This window comes from Meleagris gallopavo, chromosome 22 (genome assembly GCF_000146605.3).
Source record: "Meleagris gallopavo isolate NT-WF06-2002-E0010 breed Aviagen turkey brand Nicholas breeding stock chromosome 22, Turkey_5.1, whole genome shotgun sequence".
Lineage (NCBI taxonomy): Eukaryota > Metazoa > Chordata > Aves > Galliformes > Phasianidae > Meleagris > Meleagris gallopavo.
In genome coordinates, this window is record NC_015032.2 from 12,434,185 (window position 1) to 12,455,045 (window position 20,861).

The 20,861-nt window shown below is 37.2% G+C and overlaps 1 protein-coding gene across 1 annotated transcript; it reads left to right on the top strand.

Annotated features, from left to right (window-relative positions):
* The first annotated feature begins 5,262 nt into the window (after positions 1-5,262).
* Positions 5,263-20,623, top strand: LOC100551278 (serine/threonine-protein phosphatase 4 regulatory subunit 1-like). Its single transcript, XM_010722551.3, has 18 exons — positions 5,263-5,438; positions 5,777-5,883; positions 6,121-6,263; positions 6,786-6,932; positions 7,449-7,556; positions 8,616-8,681; positions 9,220-9,378; positions 9,834-10,027; positions 10,382-10,815; positions 11,678-11,910; positions 12,925-13,014; positions 13,541-13,726; positions 14,051-14,212; positions 14,781-14,881; positions 15,930-16,050; positions 16,265-16,399; positions 16,814-16,955; positions 17,903-20,623. Exons 1-18 carry the CDS (start codon positions 5,341-5,343, stop codon positions 18,055-18,057), a joined length of 2,781 nt encoding a protein of 926 aa, XP_010720853.1. The 5' UTR covers positions 5,263-5,340; the 3' UTR covers positions 18,058-20,623.
* The last annotated feature ends 238 nt before the right edge of the window (positions 20,624-20,861 follow it).

Genomic DNA, 20,861 nt, shown 5'->3' on the forward strand with positions numbered 1-20,861 from the left:
CGCTGTCGCGCTCTTTTCACCTCTCCGTTTTTACTCCCGGACGGCTTTCGGGCGGTCTGACGGCTCGCGGGCCGCCCGTGGGATCGCCGTGCCGGCGGGGCGGCCCGCATGGCTCTCGTCGCTGTGCTGAGGGGCAGCGGGCCGGGACCGCCGAGCTGCGGGGCGGGGGAACCGGGGGCGGCTTAAAGGATTGACTGTGCTGTTGTCGTGGCTGAAAGTTGGCCGGCGCCGTCTGGGGGGATTTTTGCTGTGCTAATTCAACGGGTGAGGCCTCTAAGGGCTTCAGTAAAGGCACTGCGTTTTGCTTTTGGAGCATCGCGTTACTGTGTGCGCTGCTGGAGCAGGGCGTGAAAGAAAATCCGCCTCGGTGCTGCGCTTGGCTGACAGGAGCCCGTGTATTTAGGTTAAATGCCCTTCCTCGGGTGCCAGACGAGGCTGCAGCCCCCAGTCCGGCACGTTAGCCCGGAGTTGTGTCGTGGGGTCAGAGCTGTAGGAGTGTGGGGCAGCCTGGAGACGGCTGTGTCTCAGGAGATAAGGCTTCTGCTGCTGCTGGTTTGAACTAGAAAGGGGCTGGTGCATAGGGCAGTTGGGATACTGGGTTGAGTTTTCCATTAAAAAAAATGAAAACGGATGCAGAATTTGTTTCGTTTGCGCACTGATTTGTTTAGTACGTGAGTGTTATTGTGTAATAGTGCTTGAAAATGTACAACAGAAGGATAATTACAGAATAACTTTTCCTGAATCTTATCATTACTGTTTAAACCTAGGAAGAAGGTGATTTTGAGGAACAGCAAGAGAAATGTTGGGATACAGAACATTAAGTTCTTTACAGAGACAGTGGTGAGGTGTTGGAACAGCTACCCGGAGAGGCTGTGGATGCCCCGTCCCGGAAGGTGTTCAAGGCCAGACTGGATGGGGCCCTGGGCAGTCTGGTCTAGTATTAAGTGTGGAGGTTGGTGGCCCTGCCTGTGGCAGGGGGGTTGGAGCTTCGTGATCCTTGTGGTCCCTTCCAGCCCTGGCCATTGTGTGATTCTGTGGGGTATTAAAGAGCCTAAGTGTCCCCTGGCAAGGTGTGCAGGGATGTGGCCTCTGCAGGCAGGGAGGGGGTCTTCCTATGGAATGTCATTAGCTGGTGCTGCTAACTGGTTTTGCTTTCAGTGCTCGTGGCTTCACCCTTTTGGTAGTAGGACAAAAAGTGTTCATTTGTATTTTGATAATATTTAGAAAATGTTGGGATTCTTTGAGATGAAAATAAATGGATAAATGGTGGGATTAACTGTATGCAGTATAGCTCATTTTGTCTTGTGTTTATATCTGTAAGGGTATTACAGAATGTCTTTGATATTTGTGCAGACTTAAATTGTAACGGTGTGAGTCTTAGTGAATTGTAAACTATAATTAGAAATGAGGAAACCTCGGAGAATAATACTTGTAGTACATGGGTTTTTTAGTACGTAAGGATTTGGAGCCTTGTTAGCGCTATAAGAAGTCGCTTATAAGTAGGTACTGAAGGTTGCTGCTTACTGCAGTCAGTAAATGAAAGAAGGCCACACCAAGACCTTAAGTAACAAAGCATGCGAGTTTTGAGCAGGATTTAGGTGAGAAGGAAATTAGATGATGCGTTTCAGTGTGCTTAAGCTGATCTGAAGACTGTTCTGTAGAGCAGAATCTGTCTTACCTGAGTTTCTCTAATAGCCAGAGAGCTGCAACAGCACCTTATTTAAGACTTAGAAATATTTTATTCTTTTTACTCTAATAAAAAAACAAACAAAAATCCTTTTCATAGTGCTAACAAATGCTCAGCTATGTGAATTGATTACATCTTTCTGAATTGTTCCCAGTTCCCTTTCTCTTTTTTTCTCTCTGCAATAAAACAAAGATACTAGTGTGTCATCTGAGTTCTGTTTGCTGAGCATAAAGCACAAACAGCAGAAATAAGTGCAAATACCTCATAGTGTTCTGTGGATCTTGTCCTGGAGTTAGGTGTTCATTCTCCATTAGCTTCCTTTATATACGTACTATCACAGGTGTTCTTCCAACAGGTGGGATAGGCTTAGATAGTTCAGTTGGACCTGCAAAGACCATCAGATCCATCTGTCTGACCACCTCAGGGCTGACCAGAAGTTCTTGCTTACAGCTGAGCAGATTTCAAGCTTTTTTGTTTGTTATCACTGGAAAGAAAGTGCTGAATACTTCATCCATCTGTGAGCAAATATTAGATACATTAGAAGTACCAGCTTTTTTTTTTTTTCATTTATTTACTAGTACCCTGTACTCTAAAACTTGGAGCTATCTATAGCTGCTTCCTTTATGGGGAAAAAAATTGTGAGAGAAGTGGAAGTGGGTTCTGCTGTGACTGTTCCTAACTTCCGTGTATTGAGAGTGCGTGCAAAAATTTCAAGTATTTAACTCTCCTCATCCTTAGTAAAAGTGGTTTACTCTGTTTTCCCTCAGGTCCTAGAAGCACTAATGTGTATTTTGCCAATTTAAATGAATAATAAAACTGCTCAACTAGTAAAGCTAATCCTAGGTGTAGTGTTATGGTCAGGCTATTGAGATTTGTTTCACTATCATTTGACTTGGTAGGAATTCTGCTCAAAATATATGAAGGGGCCAATAGTAAAATGGGCTGCTGAGTGCGTTCATTTTTGAGTTGTTTTGTAGTTCAGTAACAAGTGGGAACTAGATGAAGTTAATGGCAAGTGTGTTGGTTTTTTTTTTAATTGTTCGCGTTGTTTTCAAGCCTCAGTGAATCCCTGCACAGCAAGTGGCTAGCCTCAAAAATCAGCTAGTGCAAGAGTGTTCAGTCTGTGTGTGCTTCAAATATGTAATGCTGTAATTGTAGGCATGGGGATGGGCAGAAATTGGTTTGTGAGATGGGGAAAGAGTTACAGTCTCCAAAAGGAAATGTGCATCCTCACCTACAGCCTGTAGCTTCCTGCCAGCCCTCAGTCATACAGAGGGTTTGCTTTGAAGCAGGAAGTGCTGGGTACCTTCAGACGTGCTTGGAGGGATTTCAACATGTGGATAGATCAATCCCTATTAGCTCTATGTAGTGCAAACTAGCTACCCTTGTGCAAATATGTGATAATTCACAGTTGTTGTTTATGTGCTCTTAGAAATAATAATGGCCCCTTGAATGAAACTGAGGGTGCCATAAGAACGCATCAGAATGAGTAGCACGTGCTTCAGGTCAGGTAGCTGTGGGTTCTCTTTTGTCTGTCTACCTTTTAAGTGGGAACAGTTGGTAAACCCGCAGTTGTCTACTTTTTGAGTTCTGTTGAACTGTTGGTGGGAGCTTGTTTCCAAGAAGTAGAGTTGCTCTGTCTTATAATTTAAGTAGGTTCCTTAGAAATGATGCCGTCAGAAATCCAGTCTGTGTTTGTCTTATTCTTTTGCTCCCCAGAGGACTGTGGCATGATGTTTTGCCCTGAGTATGTCCAAATAATTTCTTTTTTTTTTTTTTTTAATTGACCTGTATTTCTGTTGAGAATGTTTTGGCTTCAGTTTGCGTCTGATACAAGGAAACCATTTCCTAGTTAAAGTAATGGATGTCTCCTGTGAGTTTGAAAGCAATGTCTTCTTAAGATTCAGTCTATTTAAGCACGTGAAGTGAAACCTGAGTATTAAATAATGGGAAACTAATCATATGTATAAAATTGGACTTTCTCCTTGTAGGAAAAAAGCTGAGGCTTAGTACCTCTGAGTAACAGATTATTATTGGTATACAAACAAATCTGTAGTGGATATTGATGCAGTTTAGAGCCTGAGTTCATCGCACCTGGTCTCAGATTAAGGGGTTCTTTAGAGAAGTGTTGATGACAGAAAACCGGTGGTAAAGGATGGATCGAGTTGAGACTTAATTATCCTGATTAAGGTACAGCCACTTCAGTGCTGAAGAAATTGTTGTGTCTGGGACCTTGTGCATATACATAATCACCATTTAACCTCCTGGCAATTTGAGAGTGTATTATGGAATAATAACGACTTCTCTTTAGGGTGTCAAAAGCTTTATACAGTCTGGGATGATGCATTTGGAAATACTTCAGTTTTTTTATTTAACCAGAATACTGAAGAGGGGGGTTACGTAGGTCTTTACATGCGTATCTGTTAATCTTCTAAGTATGTCCTGTTCGTCCCATTTTTGTAAGCGAGAAATTGATGCTATAAACGAAACTGTATCTGGTTTGTTTATTTGTTTAGCCAATGGTTTGCTGTATTTTTTTGATGGTACTCTGGGGGGGTTGTTTTGTTGTTGTTGTTTTTTTGTTAACTTCCCTCCCTGCAGACAGGAGGTCTCTGCCTATGGAGACAGCCTGGAGTGCCTGGATTTTTATTTTATAGGCAGTTTCAAACACAGACCATTTGGCTTGTTATTGTGCTTACAAATTATTACCAGTTTTGTGTTTTCTTTACCAATCTAAATACCTAATATAATGTCCTGCCAAGTCAGGAACTGGCTTCTGTTTTACAGTGGTTGTCACTCCTAGCACGTGTGCTGTTCTGAGACAGACTATTCCTTGCATCTGAGAAGCAGTACTGGCGTGATTTGTGGTTAAAGAGTATCACATTTGCTGTTATTTGTGTGAACAAAGTCCGAATAATTCTGTGCGTGCTTTGCTGGGAAAGTTTTAAACTGAGAAATATCAGCTACTCCAGTGCAGTATTTTCTGCCACTTTGCTGAATGTGTTGCTATATGAAATGAGAGAAACTCTGTAGTTAATAATGTCTGCAGTAAAAGGCCCCCTTACAAATGAGGTAAAGTTGAGGTGTTTTCCAGGCTATCAGTGTGATTTAGATGAGTGAGACCCATGACTTCAGTGAGAAGAATGAGCCTCGGTAGCTTTGAAGCAGACACGTTTGTGGGTTCAAAGCAATATGGTTTGGGATTTTGTCATTGCTGAAATGACCATTTCTTTTAATGGGACTGATTCTTATTCTGAATTTGTCTGTTAGTTCGTGGCATGCAATTCTTTCACCTGAACCCTCTTTCACATGCATGTAGTTAGCTCACTCAAGTTGCAATGTAAAATATGTTAAAATGGAAGATATTATGACAGCTGAAATAGATTGCACTTCAAGTCTTGACTTGACAGTTCTGTACACGTGTTGCTCTTTACTTCATTAGGCACAACTTAGAGATTTTTGTAAGCAGTTTTCAGTGGTACACAGTTTTGCTTTGAAGAATAGTTCTGAAAAAAGTATTGGTGTAGGATATTTTGTACTTCAGCATCTCTTGCTGACTGTTGTGTGATTTTTTTAAAATTGTTTTGTTTTGTTGTTCTGTTATACTTGTCTTTCAAGTTGGATTTGAAGATTATGGACCAGACTGTGATAGCATGAGGATAACAGCATTCTTAGACATTCCAGGACAGGATAATTTGACCCCACTGGCTCGCCTAGAAAAATATGCCTTCAGTGAAAATGTATTTAACAGGTAAGGGTTCAACAGTTCCGAGTCTGCTAGTGTTGTGGATGTCAGGGGATCACTACTTCTTTCATTATTTTGCTAAATGGAACATTTGTTTGAAAAACAAGCTCTTACAAAACATTTTCCATAAAAAGTTTAATATGTTGTTCATTTAATAATGTCTTTGGACTCCATCTTCGTTTTGTTGGAGTCTGGCAAAATTGTGTGCCTTGTATGTCTGAATGATCAGAGTAGATCTTGGTCTTGTTTTTTAAGGTGCCCATCTGGTTTTGCTAAGTTCCTCCCATGTCCCACCCATGTTGTTGACAAGATATTAAGGCAATTAATACGTTGTCTCTTCGCAGGCAGATTATTGCCAGAGGTCTTTTGGATGTCTTTCGAGATTTCAGCAATAATGAGGAAGATTTCCTGACTGTAATGGAAATTGTGGTCAGGCTCTCTGAAGATGCAGGTTTGAATATATTCATTTTAATTTTTGTAATTCTGGACCATGGTGATGTGTGTGAGGTTATTCTATTTATTTCCTTTAGAAACCAGCAATCTCAGTGGTAACATTTTTGTATGTTTTGAGTCTTTTCATTTTAGTCCATTTTGTAAATGTTAAACCAAAATAAAGTCCTACCTTTTTCTTAAGGTTATTAATTTTGAATTTACTGATTTATTTTTTTACTTTTTTTTTAATTGGTAGAGCCAACTGTACGTACAGAGCTGATGGAACAAATACCTCCAATTGCCATTTTTCTGCAAGAAAGTCGACCAAAATTCCCAACAGCATTTTTTGAATACCTTATGCCCATAGTAGTGAGATATCTTACAGATGTGAACAACCAGGTACGAAAAACAGGCTGCGTGAGTTAAATATCTGGAGATTTTGTTGTGGTTTGGTAATCATGAAGCATGATTAGAAAAAAGACAAGTAAGAAATTCCCTTGTTAATTGATATCTAGATCTTCTGTAGCACTTTGTATTTATTGACTGTGGCATAATTTACTATAGAAGTCTGAATATACGTATTTTTTCCTACATCCCTTAGTGGGGAACTTGGAGGATTTACCTAATGGCATATTGACATTGTGTTACTGGAGTCATGGCTTTCAAATCCTGACTTACACTTCAGATTTTGGCTTCTCCTTACAAATTGATACAAGGGCATCTAACAATTAGATTAACATTTACTACTTATTACTAATTATCTGTAGTGCTAAACTTGTACTTTTAACTTTTTGTTATTTTTTTTCCTCTTTCTTTAACCTTTGTATTCAGTGGAAGCATACCTCTTGTAGCTCTCAGTATCATCTGCATCAGTAAATGTTGTTTTTACAGCTGTAGACTTCTGTTCATTCACATTAACAGGTTAGAAAGGCAGGTCAAGAAGCGCTGCTCATACTTTTGGAACAAGATCTTGTTTCTCAGAGCGACATTGAAAACAAAGTGTGTCCAATTCTGTTGGACCTTTCTGCTCCTGACAGTGATGATGAGTATAAGGTGGAAGCTGTGAATGTGAGTGAACTTGAAAGAAAGCTTGTATCTTTACCTTGTTAGGCTTTTTTTGAATGTGCTTTTTTTTTCTATTTTTTTTTATCAGTGTTATTATAAAGCTCTTCTGGAATGTATTTGTGACAGCTTTTGTGCTGTCTTAATAAGCCTAAGAGCTCTACAGTAATCATGGAACCTAAACTTTCTATGCCATTGCTATTTTAGTTTGTTGTATTTTCTCTGTTTATGAGAACTTGGTCAGTTGCAAATTGCAGAACTGCTGTAGTGATTTAGTTGAAGCTGGAACCACAGCTTGTCTGTTAAGCTGTTAGATCTTGAATCTGTAAGTTTATTAGTTATTTGTAATGTTGAACACTGTTGGAAAAACATAAGTTCTCAAAGAATTTGGGCAAGGTCAGGACTTGATGCCTTATATTGAGAGATTAAAAAAATGTAAGTAATTTTTAGGAGCAGTTTGGGACTTTGCTTATAAGCTTTATAATTTTCTTGTCCTTCCTCATATTCTCTTCTTGATTTCAGATAATCTGTAAAATGGCTTCTATGCTGAGCAGAACAACAGTTGAGCACTTGCTACTTCCTCGTTTTTGTGAACTTTGTAGCGATGGGAAATTGTTTCAAGTCCGAAAGGTTGGTGTATTTTCAACTGAAAGAATTTGTGTATATGTAATTATTTGAATGCCTACTCGAAGAATTAAATTATAACTTCTGCTGACGAAATTCAAAAGATTCTTAGAAGAATACTTTACAGTTTTTGGAATGGCAGTAGTTTCTGAAGTTCAGCAAAGAAATAGGTAACAGTCCTTTGGGAATAGCAAGTCTGGGACCATTTAACAGTTTTTCACAACCAGTACTTAAACCACCATGGTCAGTTCTTCAAAACCAGAAATTCAGAAAGAGTGGCTATTTGAGACATTCATCCTTCTTTAAAACTTGATATTATTGAACAGACAAGTCTCAGAAGTGTGAGATTAATTCTAAGTCATAATCAAGTACAAAGGAAATTCATACTATGAAGTCTTAAAATAGTTAGTAGATTTAAGGGTCACTTAGGACTTCAGTTTGGACCCTAATGTAAGCTGTGGTTGTTGGGATGTGAGCTGTGCTAGAGCATTATAATTCTGACTTAAATTAAATAAATCATGCATTAATGCAGGTCCATGTTAATTGATTGTAGATTTCAGCTACTTTTCTGCATCATGAATGAATGTCCTATCCTGCCTTAGTTATAGAATTTGTAATTTAATGCACTGTTAATGGCACTAACTTGAGACCTTGATTAAACTTTGCTTCAGCAAAAGAGCTTAAGCCAGCAGAGACAGCTCTATCAGTACACCTAAGTCTTGACCCTCATATCATGTTTTAGTCTGCTTTATTTTTGACAGCTGAAGTTCAAAGTCATTAAACTTCCAGTAGGCTTGTTGGGCCCTTTTAATTATTACTGAAGCAGATGAAACTCTTCACAATGCAGCATACTTTTCGCTATTGATTTCAAAGACATGTGGCTTACGGAAGCCTGCTCTATTGAGTCTTTATCTGGGGTGAGTTAATGTTACAGGATGTAGTTACATGGCTGAAATTTGAATAGTCAAATGTGCAGTTGTTACTGGGTGTAAGTGGTGAAGTTCATGATGAAACTAAAGCACTTGAAAAGTCCAGAATGTTGTTATTGACTTTTTTTTCCTTCAGATTTGTGCAGCTAATTTTGGTGACATTTGTAATGCAGTTGGGCAAGAAGCCACAGAAAGACTTCTGGTATGTTTGAAAAATAAAAAATAAAAATCCAAATCCACTTACAACACATATTTATAAGTTCAGAAAGTTTAATAATGAGGTCTTTTCCTGTAATCTATGTTGACGCATTTTTGAAATGGTTTTATATAAGACTTGGTTGCAATTGTATATCAGACCTGGAATTGAGCAGACATAAACAGCTCTTGTTTTTCAGAATGTTTTTAAATATAATTGATGGCTCATATGTATACTTTTGAACTACTGACTCTTTTTCTTTTCCCTGAGCTGGATGAACAATCAAGTTATAATTATAAATGGCTAACTTTTCCTGAAATTGTATTTTCCAGTGCATGTAGTTATACATAAAGCTCTAATAAAAGTAAATGGGAAATACATATTAACTGAAGAAACAGGGAAAAACTACTCTTAACCTGTCCTCATTCACTCATTTGTTCTGTGAGTTTTCATTGTCTCCAGTTCCAAAGAAATATATTGATAGTAAGTTGCTGCAGTCTTTGCTTAGTCTTTAATTTGTCTCGGTTTTGCTTATTTTTGGCAGATTCCCAAGTTCTTTGAGCTTTGTTCTGATAGTGTTTGGGGCATGAGAAAAGCTTGTGCTGAATGCTTTATGGCAGTGTCTTACACCACATCTCCAGAGGTCCGCAGAAGCAAACTGTCCCCACTCTTCATCAGTCTTATCAGTGACACTTGTAGATGGGTAAGTAACTCACTTTGTCACAGTGCGTCCCCCCCAGGCAGATCATACACAAATAATGAGCAAGTCAGAGGCACACTGTAAGTTCTCCACACAGAATTTGCTGGGATTAGACTCTAGTAAAATTTAAGCTTCTCTGAAAAGATTTTTAACTTGCTTTACCACTCTTTTGTTACTATAAAAGAAAATTGATAGAAATCTAAGTGTAGTCTTCACTGAATAGATTGCTTTTGTTAAATGTATTTATTGAAGTCTGCACTGAGACCCTTACCATGTTTGTAGATGCACATTTAATATTCCAACATTCTTTTTATAGATGCCACTTACTTGTTAATTGGTTATTTTTGGTATAAAATGAAGCTGTTATAGTAAGAAACAACTTCAAACCTAATTTTATTTTAAGCATTAGCTCTACAGGAGTTGCACGAATCCTGAATGTTGTCTTCCTCCTGCACCAGGTTCGTCAGGCAGCTTTTCAGTCTCTTGGCCCTTTTATTTCTACTTTCGCAAATCCGTCAAGTGCTGGACTCTACATCCGAGAAGATGGGACACTGAGTATCCGACCATCAGTACAAGATGTAAATTCCAATTCCTGCCAACCAAGCAACAATGTAACTGTAATTGCCTCTACTGCAAATGCTGCATCATGCAGGTAAAATCATGGGAAAGATGGGCTGTAGGGGAAGGGAGAAATAAGAAGGTAATTCTTTCTGTTGTTGCTTGGGGTAAAAATCTTGAAAACAGTTCCAAGAAAGGTACGAAATACGAAGTCACCCACGTTTGTATGTCTGAGTGTACCCACATTATTAAAGTGTAATTGATTTTTATGGCTTCAAAGGAAGATAAAGGGAAAACTGGTGAAATAAAGCATAGCACTAACATATTTTCTGTATTTCTGCAGAGAAAATAAGCTTCTGTAGTTGAAACTATTTTTCTGTATTTCACTGTATTTCACTGAGGAATTATTATAGATATGTTGTATGGATAACAGTGTGTTTGTTATCAGTTCGGAACAACCAATGGAAATCAAATCGGAGTCATCAACTGAGGAGACTTCAGCTGAAGTTAAGGTGCCACTCTCCGTTGAGAACCTCAATAGAGACACGTGGGAAGCAAGTTCAGATTGCTGTATGAGTTCTGGAGAAGATCTGTCTAGATTGTCTCAGGATGATGGAGTTGTTGCTGGTGTGGAAGTCGCTAAGGACATCAGTTTTCCAGGAGTTACCTCAAGGCTACAGTGTTCTGAGGATGTATTTAATACTTTCCTCTACTGGCGGCCTCCGCTGCCTGATATAAGTCAGGAGCTGGAGTTGCTTCAGTTCAAGGCTGAGAAGCACAAAGACAGCTGCTCAGTGCCGTGTAATAACTGTGTTGCTAGTAGTGAAATAAAAAAAGTTCTGGAAAGCTTACAGGAGCACATAGATGATCCAGATGTTCAAGGTGAGACTAACAAAGAAAATAACATTCTTTCCCAGTAGGTCCTCACCATTACAAAAATCCTTGGCTGCTTTTAGTGGTGATGACAAGTTGGTCAACCTTAATCAGTCAAGTTCCTCATTCCACTGAATCTCTCGAGTGTTGCAGTGAACTAGCTTGTAAATATGTCTGCTATCAGTTCTACTGTTTCCCTAATTTCCAAAGTATTCTAGTATTCTTCACCTTTAAATTATCCTCTGTTGTGTCTTGAGACTGCTTGCTGTAGGCACATGGAAATATAGCTACTGCAGTTTTTTGCATTATGAACAATTAGTAACTTCCTGTTCATAGAAGCAGTGCACTGTAACAGTACAGTTTGTCCACATTAACTGGTGATACTGGTCAGTGGTAAACCCGACCTTTTACTTTCTATCTATTTCTGCTAACCAGTTGAGAAGTAGTTTGACTAATTTCCTTCCTTAGCTAGAATTTTTTAATGATGTTTTAAATGCATATTCGGCTGCCTAGAAAAGACATGAAAAAATTCAAGAATATTAAAAAAGAATTTGTATTAATATGTTTGATATGGTGAGGAATGGGATGTGAGCTGGTATGCTGTGATATTTCATGAGGGATTTTCAGAAATAGCTTTCAATAGTAGAAATTAGTAGATGTTTCTGCTGAAAACATAAATTAAGAGCAACAGTTTGGATGTATTAAAGTGAAGATTTTGTGGAAGAGTAATAGGCCTTTCAAATATCAAGTATTTGCATGTTTATGTGAAACTTAGTTTGGACTTCTTTTTATTCCTTCAGATTAAGTAATTACAAGTTTAATTCTTTTAAGTGCGGAGAAGAGACTAAATGGTTTCTTTTGCTTTATACAGCTCAGGTCCAAGTGTTATCTGCTGCTCTCAGAGCTGCTCAGTTTGATTCTGTTGGGGATTGTGAGACCAGAAAAATGGAAGAGAGCAGTGGTGAACTTCAGAACCAAACCATTTCAGATCAAACAGCTGTTTCAGATGCGACCTGCAACCAGGTGGAGGAAGACACTCTTTCATCCTCTATGTCCCAAGATAGCATCAGTGAGCAGCCCACTACCAGTGTACTGAAAAGCACAGTAAGTATGTGTTGTGCTCTGTGGCTGATAGGAATTCTTACCAGCTGAAGTAGTGATTTTATGTAGACAATGACATCAACCCAATTCTGGCCTATAGGCCCTCAAGTATTGCATCTTACTTTAAAACCAAAATAAAACTATTGAGGGTTATAATTTCTGCGTATTCACAGAGAATTTGGGAGGTAAAATTTTGTGGTAGCCCTGAAGGATTTTTCATGTGAAACATATCAAGTACAGTCTCACTTCTTCCTGCAATAAATTTAAAATGAGTCTTTTTATCTTCATACGGAAGGCTGAATTAGGTGTGACATCTACACAGTTCCTGGTTACAATTTCTTGATCATGATGTACACGTTGCAGAATTATTTGTGCCTTAATAGTATTTCTGATAATCATTTTGAATAAGAAAAAAGAAAAAAAAAAAAGCTTCATTTGTGAACAAAAACTGTACTCAAAACTATACAAACAAAATTGTAGAAACAAACAAAAACTTAAAAAGACCAACACCCAAACCGTGTGATCTTTTAGACTTCCTATGGTTTTGGCCTTTTAAACCTTTTAATTCTCTCAGTTTTCATATTTGGAGAGAGACATGTGATTTTCTTTTTTCCAAAAGAAGTTACACACTTATCATATTGATTTAGTTGAAGTAACTGCTCTGCTACCTTGCTTAATATTTAATTTCATTCCAAGAATTAAAAATGTAGTAAAAGTAGCCATTCAAACTCTGAATGAATGTTAGTTTATTGCATTAAAATACCTTTGTTTTTATAAGTAAATCTAACTACCATTCCCCTTTTTGTTACTGTAGTCTTAATAGTGTTTGTCTTTAGTATTCAGCCGTTCTCTTTTTTGCACTCTGTACAAACACTGAGCAAGGCTTTGCCTGTACAAGGTTTTGTTTATAAAAGGCTCTTTTGTATCTGAACTGCATTGTTCTTAGTGTAATGCTTTGAAATATTGCAAATGGTGCGAAGTCTTTCTGATTTCATTAGCTAGTATGTCCTTCTGCAGGACTCAGAACAACACAGGGGAACCAGTGTGTTCTTAAAGAAAGAGCAGGAAAATCACCCACCATTTGAAGATGACAAGTCAAAGTTACAGGTAACTAAAATAACACCTGCTTTAGCTGAGTGCTAAATAGAGTTCATCTTATCCTTAATACAGTGTTAACTTTTGCAGTTGATCAGTTGTAGAATGTGAAGAAATGTTCTGAGCATTTAAGGAGAAATTTATTTTAAATCTGAAAACTAGAAAAATTGTTTCTGATAAACAAGCTTAAGTGGTGCCTACTAGGTAGAGGCAATCTGCAGCAAAGGTAGGAGTTAACTATACTTTTCACTGGATTTATTGTTTGTCTTCAGTGAAGAGTGCATTTTCAGTTTGATTTAATGTAGCATGTTGATAAAATAATATTTACTGTTCATTACTGAATGGTGTATCTTAATGGGAAGACAAATTAGTAATTTACAGTGAAGCTAACCTGCAAAACAGGGTTGCTGTTGTTTTTTTGATTTAGATGCCAAGTAATTGGTGGCAAGAAAATACTGTAGCACCACGGGAATGTTTTCTTACTGATTTTCAAATTAAAGGAAAATGTGTTTTTCTCATGTGCTCTCTTGCTTTACAGGATATCATACCTCAACCTTTACTTGACCAGTACTTGTCCATGACTGACCCTGCTCGAGCCCAGACGGTCGATACTGAAATAGCCAAGCACTGTGCATACAGTCTTCCTGGAGTGGCCTTAACGCTGGGTAGGCAAAACTGGCACTGCTTGAAAGATACCTATGAGACACTGGCCTCAGATGTACAGGTAAAAAACAAATCGAATACCACAACCAAGCAAAAGCAAACAAATGAAAAAGTCTTCTCCAACCAGAGTTTTGAGTAGCTTTTTTTTTTTTGTTTACTTCACTGAAGTTATAATAGACTTTCTTGTAAGTGATTAAACACAGACTAAAAATAAAAAAAAATCAGAATTTAAATCAGTCCATAAATGTAATTGACACTTCCTACTGCTGTGTAGCCTGCTTCAATTGTTCTGCTCTCTCAATCCCTCACGTGGGTGTATTTGAAAGCTTTGTTTAGTTTTCTGATGATTGTCCCTAATCCATATCAATTCTTAAACTGTTTGCAGTGGAAAGTACGTCGAACATTGGCTTTCTCTATACATGAACTGGCAGTTATTCTGGGGGATCAGCTAACAGCTGCTGATCTGGTGCCAATTTTCAATGGTTTCCTGAAAGATCTAGATGAAGTGCGCATTGGTGTCCTTAAACATCTCTATGATTTTCTAAAGGTAGGAAAGCATAAAAGCTAATGTAATTTCTCGAGAAACTATAATTGAGTCAAAAAAAAAAAAAGTAGTTCTAGTTAGATACAGACATCGATATCTAATTGTACAAGCTAAGTTTTGTACTATACTGCCATTTCTCTCTTATAACCCAATAAAATATCAGAACTGAAAACTCTTCTGTAAATGTGGTTGTAAAAGCTCCTGATACAGGGAAGGAATTAGTACTTTGAGAGAAGTGAGCAAATTTTTGTGGTCTGCTGCATAATAAACAAAAATCTGTAGTTTTTGGTTGGTAACTGTTACGCCTAGAGATGGTGCTTTGTCACATACCCTTGCAGAAGGGAAGACTTGCGTGGTGTGGGGTTTTTTTTTGTCATTTTTGTTTTGTTTTTTTGGATGTCATTGTCTGGCCTGTCCAGGTAGTTGGCTGGTTATGCACAATTTTCAGTAAATATCTCGTGGATAACCTTGCTTTCAAGTGGGAAAAGACACACAGATGTTAATAGAGAAATTCAGCAGAGTTTTAAACTTGAGTAGTTTCATGGTAGTATTGCTTTTTTCTTTTTTTCAGTTACTTCATGCAGACAAAAGACGAGAATATCTTTACCAACTTCAAGAATTTGTGGTGACTGATAACAGCAGGAACTGGAGGTTTCGTTATGAGTTGGCAGAGTATGGGAACTTTCATGTACATTACTAACTTGGAAGTGGATTATTATGCTAAGGAGTTAGTGGATAGTAATCCTAACTAGCATTTTTTTTCTTACTTTCTTAAATGCAAATTGTGTTGTAATTGAGCACGATAGAAGCTTGAATACCTGTTGTGTATCAAAGTGGAGATCTTTGCAGCTTTTGAAATAAGACAATCTGATAGATGCTACTCAGTGAGGTTTCAGATTTTACTCAGTTCTGGACTGACTGTAAAGTTAAGGAAATGTATTAGAAAAATGATTTTGTATGTTTGCTATCCTGCAGATATATAACCTATTCTTAGAAACATTATTCATTTGGTATTTGGGGATATAGTTGAGCTAGTGACATCTCCCAGTTCTTCAATTCTTTTTCTTGCAAACCTTATTGATAATTGACGTATCCAAAGAATGTTCGTAAACACTGTTTGCAGCTGAAAACTGGTCTTTCTATTTATCTCACTGCTTTGTTTGTGATACTGAGGATGTAATCTCCCTTTGTAGTTTAACTCAAGAAACTAAATTTCGCTGTGGTGCAGTTCTGTTGTACAGCAGTCCTCTGACATCTAGTGGAGACTGCTGTTACTTTGTGGTTGCTTTGTTGATGGCTGCAGTAACGTAGTTGGTGTGACTGAAGCGAGCTCTGTGCAGCTCCCTAGATTTAAGTCATTTTCTGAAACATAGCCTTACACTATTTCTACAGAAAATTGTCATTTTTACTTTGCAGTAAGGTAGTTGATACTGGTCCGAAGTTGCAAAGAAACTTCTCATTCTACTTCCATTTGTAGTTGTTATTTTGATGCATTTGTACAGCTAGTTTGGGTAAAAGTTTCTCTTGCACTGCTTCACTGAATAAAGCATGTGCTTCTTTTGATACGTGTATGTACCTTTCTAAAGAGAAGATTGGTTCAATTGCTTCATAATAACCATGGTGATTTCAAGGCTCCAAGTGATTCTTCCTTACCTCTAACAGTCAGTGTTGAAGCAGGTTAGTGGTGCACTTGTGTGACTCAATTGCTTCTTTGTTTCAGGCAGCTAATCCTGATACTGGAACTCTACAATCCCAATGATGTCTATGACTACTTAAGACATATTGCACTAACTCTCTGCTCTGATAAAGTTTCAGAAGTTCGGTGGATCTCCTTCAAACTGGTTAGTTTTTGTGTATCTTAACTTATGCTTTCTCTGCAGAAGTCTTATCTCCAGAATAAACGTAATAATTTATTAAATTCTGTAAGCAGAGATGATTATGCTGTATATGCTTGTTTTCTCCTTGTAAGATTCAAATAGAACAATCTCCTTTTCCTGAGGGCTACAACATGTTTCATTTCTTTTTTTCATCTCCTCCCCTTCCTTTGCTTCACAGGTTGTAGCAATACTGCAGAAGTTCTATGCAAACAATGCAAGTGCACTGGGATTAAATTTCATTAATGAACTCGTAGTGAGGTTTCGCCACTGCTCCAAGTGGGTTGGAAGACAAGCTTTTGCCTTCATTTGTCAGGTTGGAATTTTCATTCTGTGTGGTTATATGTAAATTAAATTTGGAGCCAGTTTGAGGCTTTCCAATAATGTAGTCAAAGCTGAAATCTGGAATCCAAAATGTTTTAAAATTCTGTAGATTGGTCTGGCCTTGGCAGTAGTGAATGGCTGTCCAGTTTTGAGACTGTTGCCTCTTTTATGCTATGCCTCCTGCTGGAAAAATTGATCCTCTTCTTCTCTAGCATCCTTGTAGCTAAGATGGGAAATAAGTCCTAGTGCAATAAACATTTTGTAATACCTACTTCCACTTTGCTTGGACAAGAGCTTACATGGACTTTTTTGAATGTTCAGGCAAATTAAGGACAAGATAGGAAAGAATGACAAAAACAGTGTTTTTAACACAGCTCTTGATCTTATTTTTGCTTTTATCTTGCAGGCTGTAGTAGAAGAAGAATGTATGCCTGTTGATCAGTTTGTTGAACACTTACTGCCCAGTCTTTTAAGTCTTGCTTCAGATCCTGTGCCAAACGTAAGGGTTCTGCTCGCCAAGGCTCTAAGGCAGACATTATTGGAGAAAGGTATGGTCACTAACTTCCTCTGAAAGGACCAAAGTCTCATGAATGTTGTCCTTCATCTGCCAGTGCAGTTACTCATAAATTGGCTAGCTTGACTGGTAAAAACTTGTTTAGTTCTGTTATACTGAAAGCACGATTATACATTGTAACCTGGGATATTGCACTTAAATCTGTATTCCTAAATCTGAATTTACACATGTATAACATAGTGATTTTTTTGACTTGGAGTGATTGTTCATCATCATCAGCCATGAAGGGCTGTAAATTGGCATGGATAATACATCAAATGCAGTACTTCATCCAGTAGGGGGCAGTTACATACCTGCTTATAGCAGGAAGTCGCTCTATTACTCCCTTATTTCCCTTTATTTCAAAATTTTACACATCATCTTAGGTACTCTTGCTTTATTTCATACATTTATTTTGAATTAAGTATATTTTCATTTGATACTTCAAATGTAGCTTTGTACTTCTTTCTGAAACTTTTTGCTTTGTTTTAGTCTCGAGGTAACAATTGTAGTAGGAAATAATGTCACTTTCTGTGCTGCTCTGATTTCCCCTATTATCATTTCTTAGAAAACAAAAACAGACTGATCTCTGGTTAATCAAAGGAAGGCACGGAAATTTCCTCTGTTTTTTTTCTCAGTTACAGTTATGGAGAGTGTTTTCTGAAACACTGTATAGCTGCAGCTTCCTGAGCCTCTTTCTATTTGCTGATATGCTTCTATTTAGGAACTAGAAATACTTCATGTACCTAATAAGATAAATAAGAAGCTGCATATTTTTATCCGTTTCCTTAGCTTGCTGTAATGTCTCCACAGAGTATACAAATGAAATGAGATACTCCACATATTTTCAACTTCCTCTGTATTTCTGTGCTGTGTATGCCCTACGGTTTAAAAGGTTCTTTTTGGCTTTGATTAAAATTCTTATTTTCTTCCTTATTGTAGCTTATTTTAAGAGTGTTGGCAATCCTCACCTAGAAGCTGCGGAGGAGACTATTCTGGCTTTGCAGTCTGACAGAGATCAAGATGTGGCCTTCTTTGCTACCATAAAACTAAGGCAAAACAACATGGACAGTTCTCCCACTGAAAAACAAAACTAGTATGTTCTTCTCTAGTAAGCTCTGAACATCAAAATTATTATTTGCACAGCATTCATGGTTAATATGAATAAGGTGGACAAACCAAAACTACTTCTTGCCTTCTTGAGTTAAAAAGGGCCTATTGAGAATTGCCGTAATCTTCATTCCATGACCACCTTCCATCTACAACTGTTTTTCTACCTTTGTTTTTGAGCAATTGATTTTTGGGTTTTTTCTTCATAAATGTGACTGGTAACTGCAGGCTAGATCACATTTTGGTGTCAGTTCTTACACGTAGTTTATGTTTTCAGTAATTGGAAATCACATTTCTTTTTTTAACAAAACAGTTCCAGTAGTTGCTTGCTATAAGCTTGCAATATTTTCTAAATCTTGCAACTTCATTATAGCAAATGTACCTGAAGATGATATTTTCTCAGTTTTATTGTAGCTTTTGTATTGTTTCAAGTATTGCATTTTATTTTAACTGGAGGAATTGTATATATGTGAATAGCTCTTAAATTTTAACAAAAAAGGATGAATTTTTTCTGTATCAGTGGAAAAAAGCTCAATCATTTCATTTTATAGTTATTCTGCTGGAAGTAAAGCATGGTTCATTTTTACTTAATGTGATATTTTTCAAAGCACAGAGCTCTGACTTTTTTTTGTGACTTTTCTGTTACTTTATTACTAAACTAAACTCTTACAGGTGTTAACACTGCTTCTGTTACTGCTGGTGCTTGTAGCTGTAGAGAGACTGTTAATTTCTCAAACTGAAAATTACTTATTCTATCCTAGTGAAGTTCCCTTCAACTAAAGGATTCAGTTCTTACTACATGTGTAGTATCTTTGGAAGGATATTCCAGAATTTTATAGTCTTAAGCTCTTTTACAGGTCTATTTCATGCCCGCTTCATTTGAAAAGCACTGGTAAGTGGGCCAACATTCAGATCCCCATCAGCCTGTTACTTTTTTCATAAGACGTAGAGGACATTTAAGTTCTGGAGAAACTCCAAATAGTAGGTGTTCAGTTTGCTCTAGAACTTTTGCTTATTATATGGTAAGTGTAGAGGCAGAGAACAGGTGTACTGCTACTGAGATCCTTAAGCTTGAGCAGGACGTGCCTTTTGTTGATTCAGACAGGTGTTTCAGAAGACAATATACAGATGGAACAAAATTCCTTTAATCTGATAGCTTCTGACTAGTTTGCAGAATTATAAAGCTAGTAATTCTGGTGAATGCTGTCTTCTGTTATGCTCCAAACCTACGTTACCCCCATAGAGCCTGAAACAAAAAAGTTCTTTTTTTTTTTTTTTGGTTTGGATTGGTAATTTGTCCTGTTCAAGAAGAAAAAGTTCTCAATACTAGAAAAATGGTTTCATGTAATAAGTTACTTTGTGTACCCATTAATTTGTTGTCAGTAGACCTGTGGAGATATTTCTGTCCTCTTATTTTTCTTTAAATTATTTTTTAAGATGTGGCATGTCTGAGATACAGAGTCCAGCTGAGGAACCTACTTGTATTTTTTAAGGGTACAGTTTTGTATAAGTTTGTCTAACTAGTCTTGTATTATAATGTACAGTATTTGTAATAAATTGTTTTCTTGTGAGTTCACAATACTTTTGGAAAATAAAGGCAGAAATGTACCATTGCCATCACTGCTCTTACAGAAACAGCATAAGCTGTAAATTCTGCAACATTCTACGTTTAATTTTTTACAATTTTTTTAAATAATTTTAACTGGTTCTACAGACTTTTTATGATTGCAATTTCTTAACAAAGATTATTCAAGTTAATTTTTTCTAGTTCTAATATCTTTTTCTAATGCTGGCATTATATTGGTGTTTTATAACAGTTCAAATTTTCTAAGGCCTTTCTGACAAGGTTTTACTTCTGTTTTTCTATTACCAGCTCACTAAATTTCTCAGCACTGATCAAAATTTTTGTGTGTATATGTAAGTATGTTTGTAACGTACATGAAGTTGAGCATTGACACAGCCCAGGTTTCTGTTTGTTAGATAATGTTTTGTCACCTTGCAATAATCCACTGAAAAACACACAGGCTTTCGTGTTTTGGCATGTTTATTAGTGTTCATTAAGAATTTTTAGTTTAGTATATATATATATATATAAACAATAAGCCACCATCTGTAGAAGTTCACTAAAAACTAAATACAGATCTTTGTTTTTGACAGTATTTAATACCTCTCTAGCTCTGGAAATTGCATCTGTTCCAAGTGATAAGATTTCATTTGGAGCATTTAAAAACTTGTTTAAACTCTACAGTTGCATGCACTAATGGAGGACACCATAGCTTTTGGGTATGTCTCTTTTTCTTTTTGTATGACAGTGTGCAGGTCTGTTAATGCAGGTTTACCCTTTACAAGGTTTGCCTTTTTGTTGTAATTTTCTACTAGAAATGATTTCAGCATGACTAAAGACCGCACTTTACATCTTGTTCTAGACAAATGTATACAGTGATGAGTAAAGCTGTGTGTTAACATACAATTCTCTGGGTTTAAATTATGCAAAAAAAGTATGTATTTTAAAAGCCAGATGAAACAAAGTTACTTGATCCACTTCCACAAAAACAGTAAGAATATCACTTTAAAGCATTTCTAGCTAAGGAACATGAAAATAATGTTAGTGGGTGCAATATTGCTTGACTGTTACAGGAAATTATCAAGCACTTGTAATCCAAAGCATGTTAGTCATGTTGCTTGGAATTCAAACTCACTGGTATCTTATGTATGATGTACTCTTGGCATCTGTGGGGATGCTGCCCTAGTGGCAGTTGTGACTGTACACAGTGTTGTTTAGAACCCAGTT

Coding starts and splice junctions, on each gene's coding strand:
- LOC100551278 (XM_010722551.3), top strand. CDS start 5,341: ATGAGGATAACAGCATTCTTAGACATTCCAGGACAGGATAATTTGACC. Junction 6,933..7,448: donor ATAAGGTGGAAGCTGTGAAT/GTGAGTGAACTT, acceptor TCTTGATTTCAG/ATAATCTGTAAAATGGCTTC. Junction 13,015..13,540: donor ATGACAAGTCAAAGTTACAG/GTAACTAAAATA, acceptor CTTGCTTTACAG/GATATCATACCTCAACCTTT.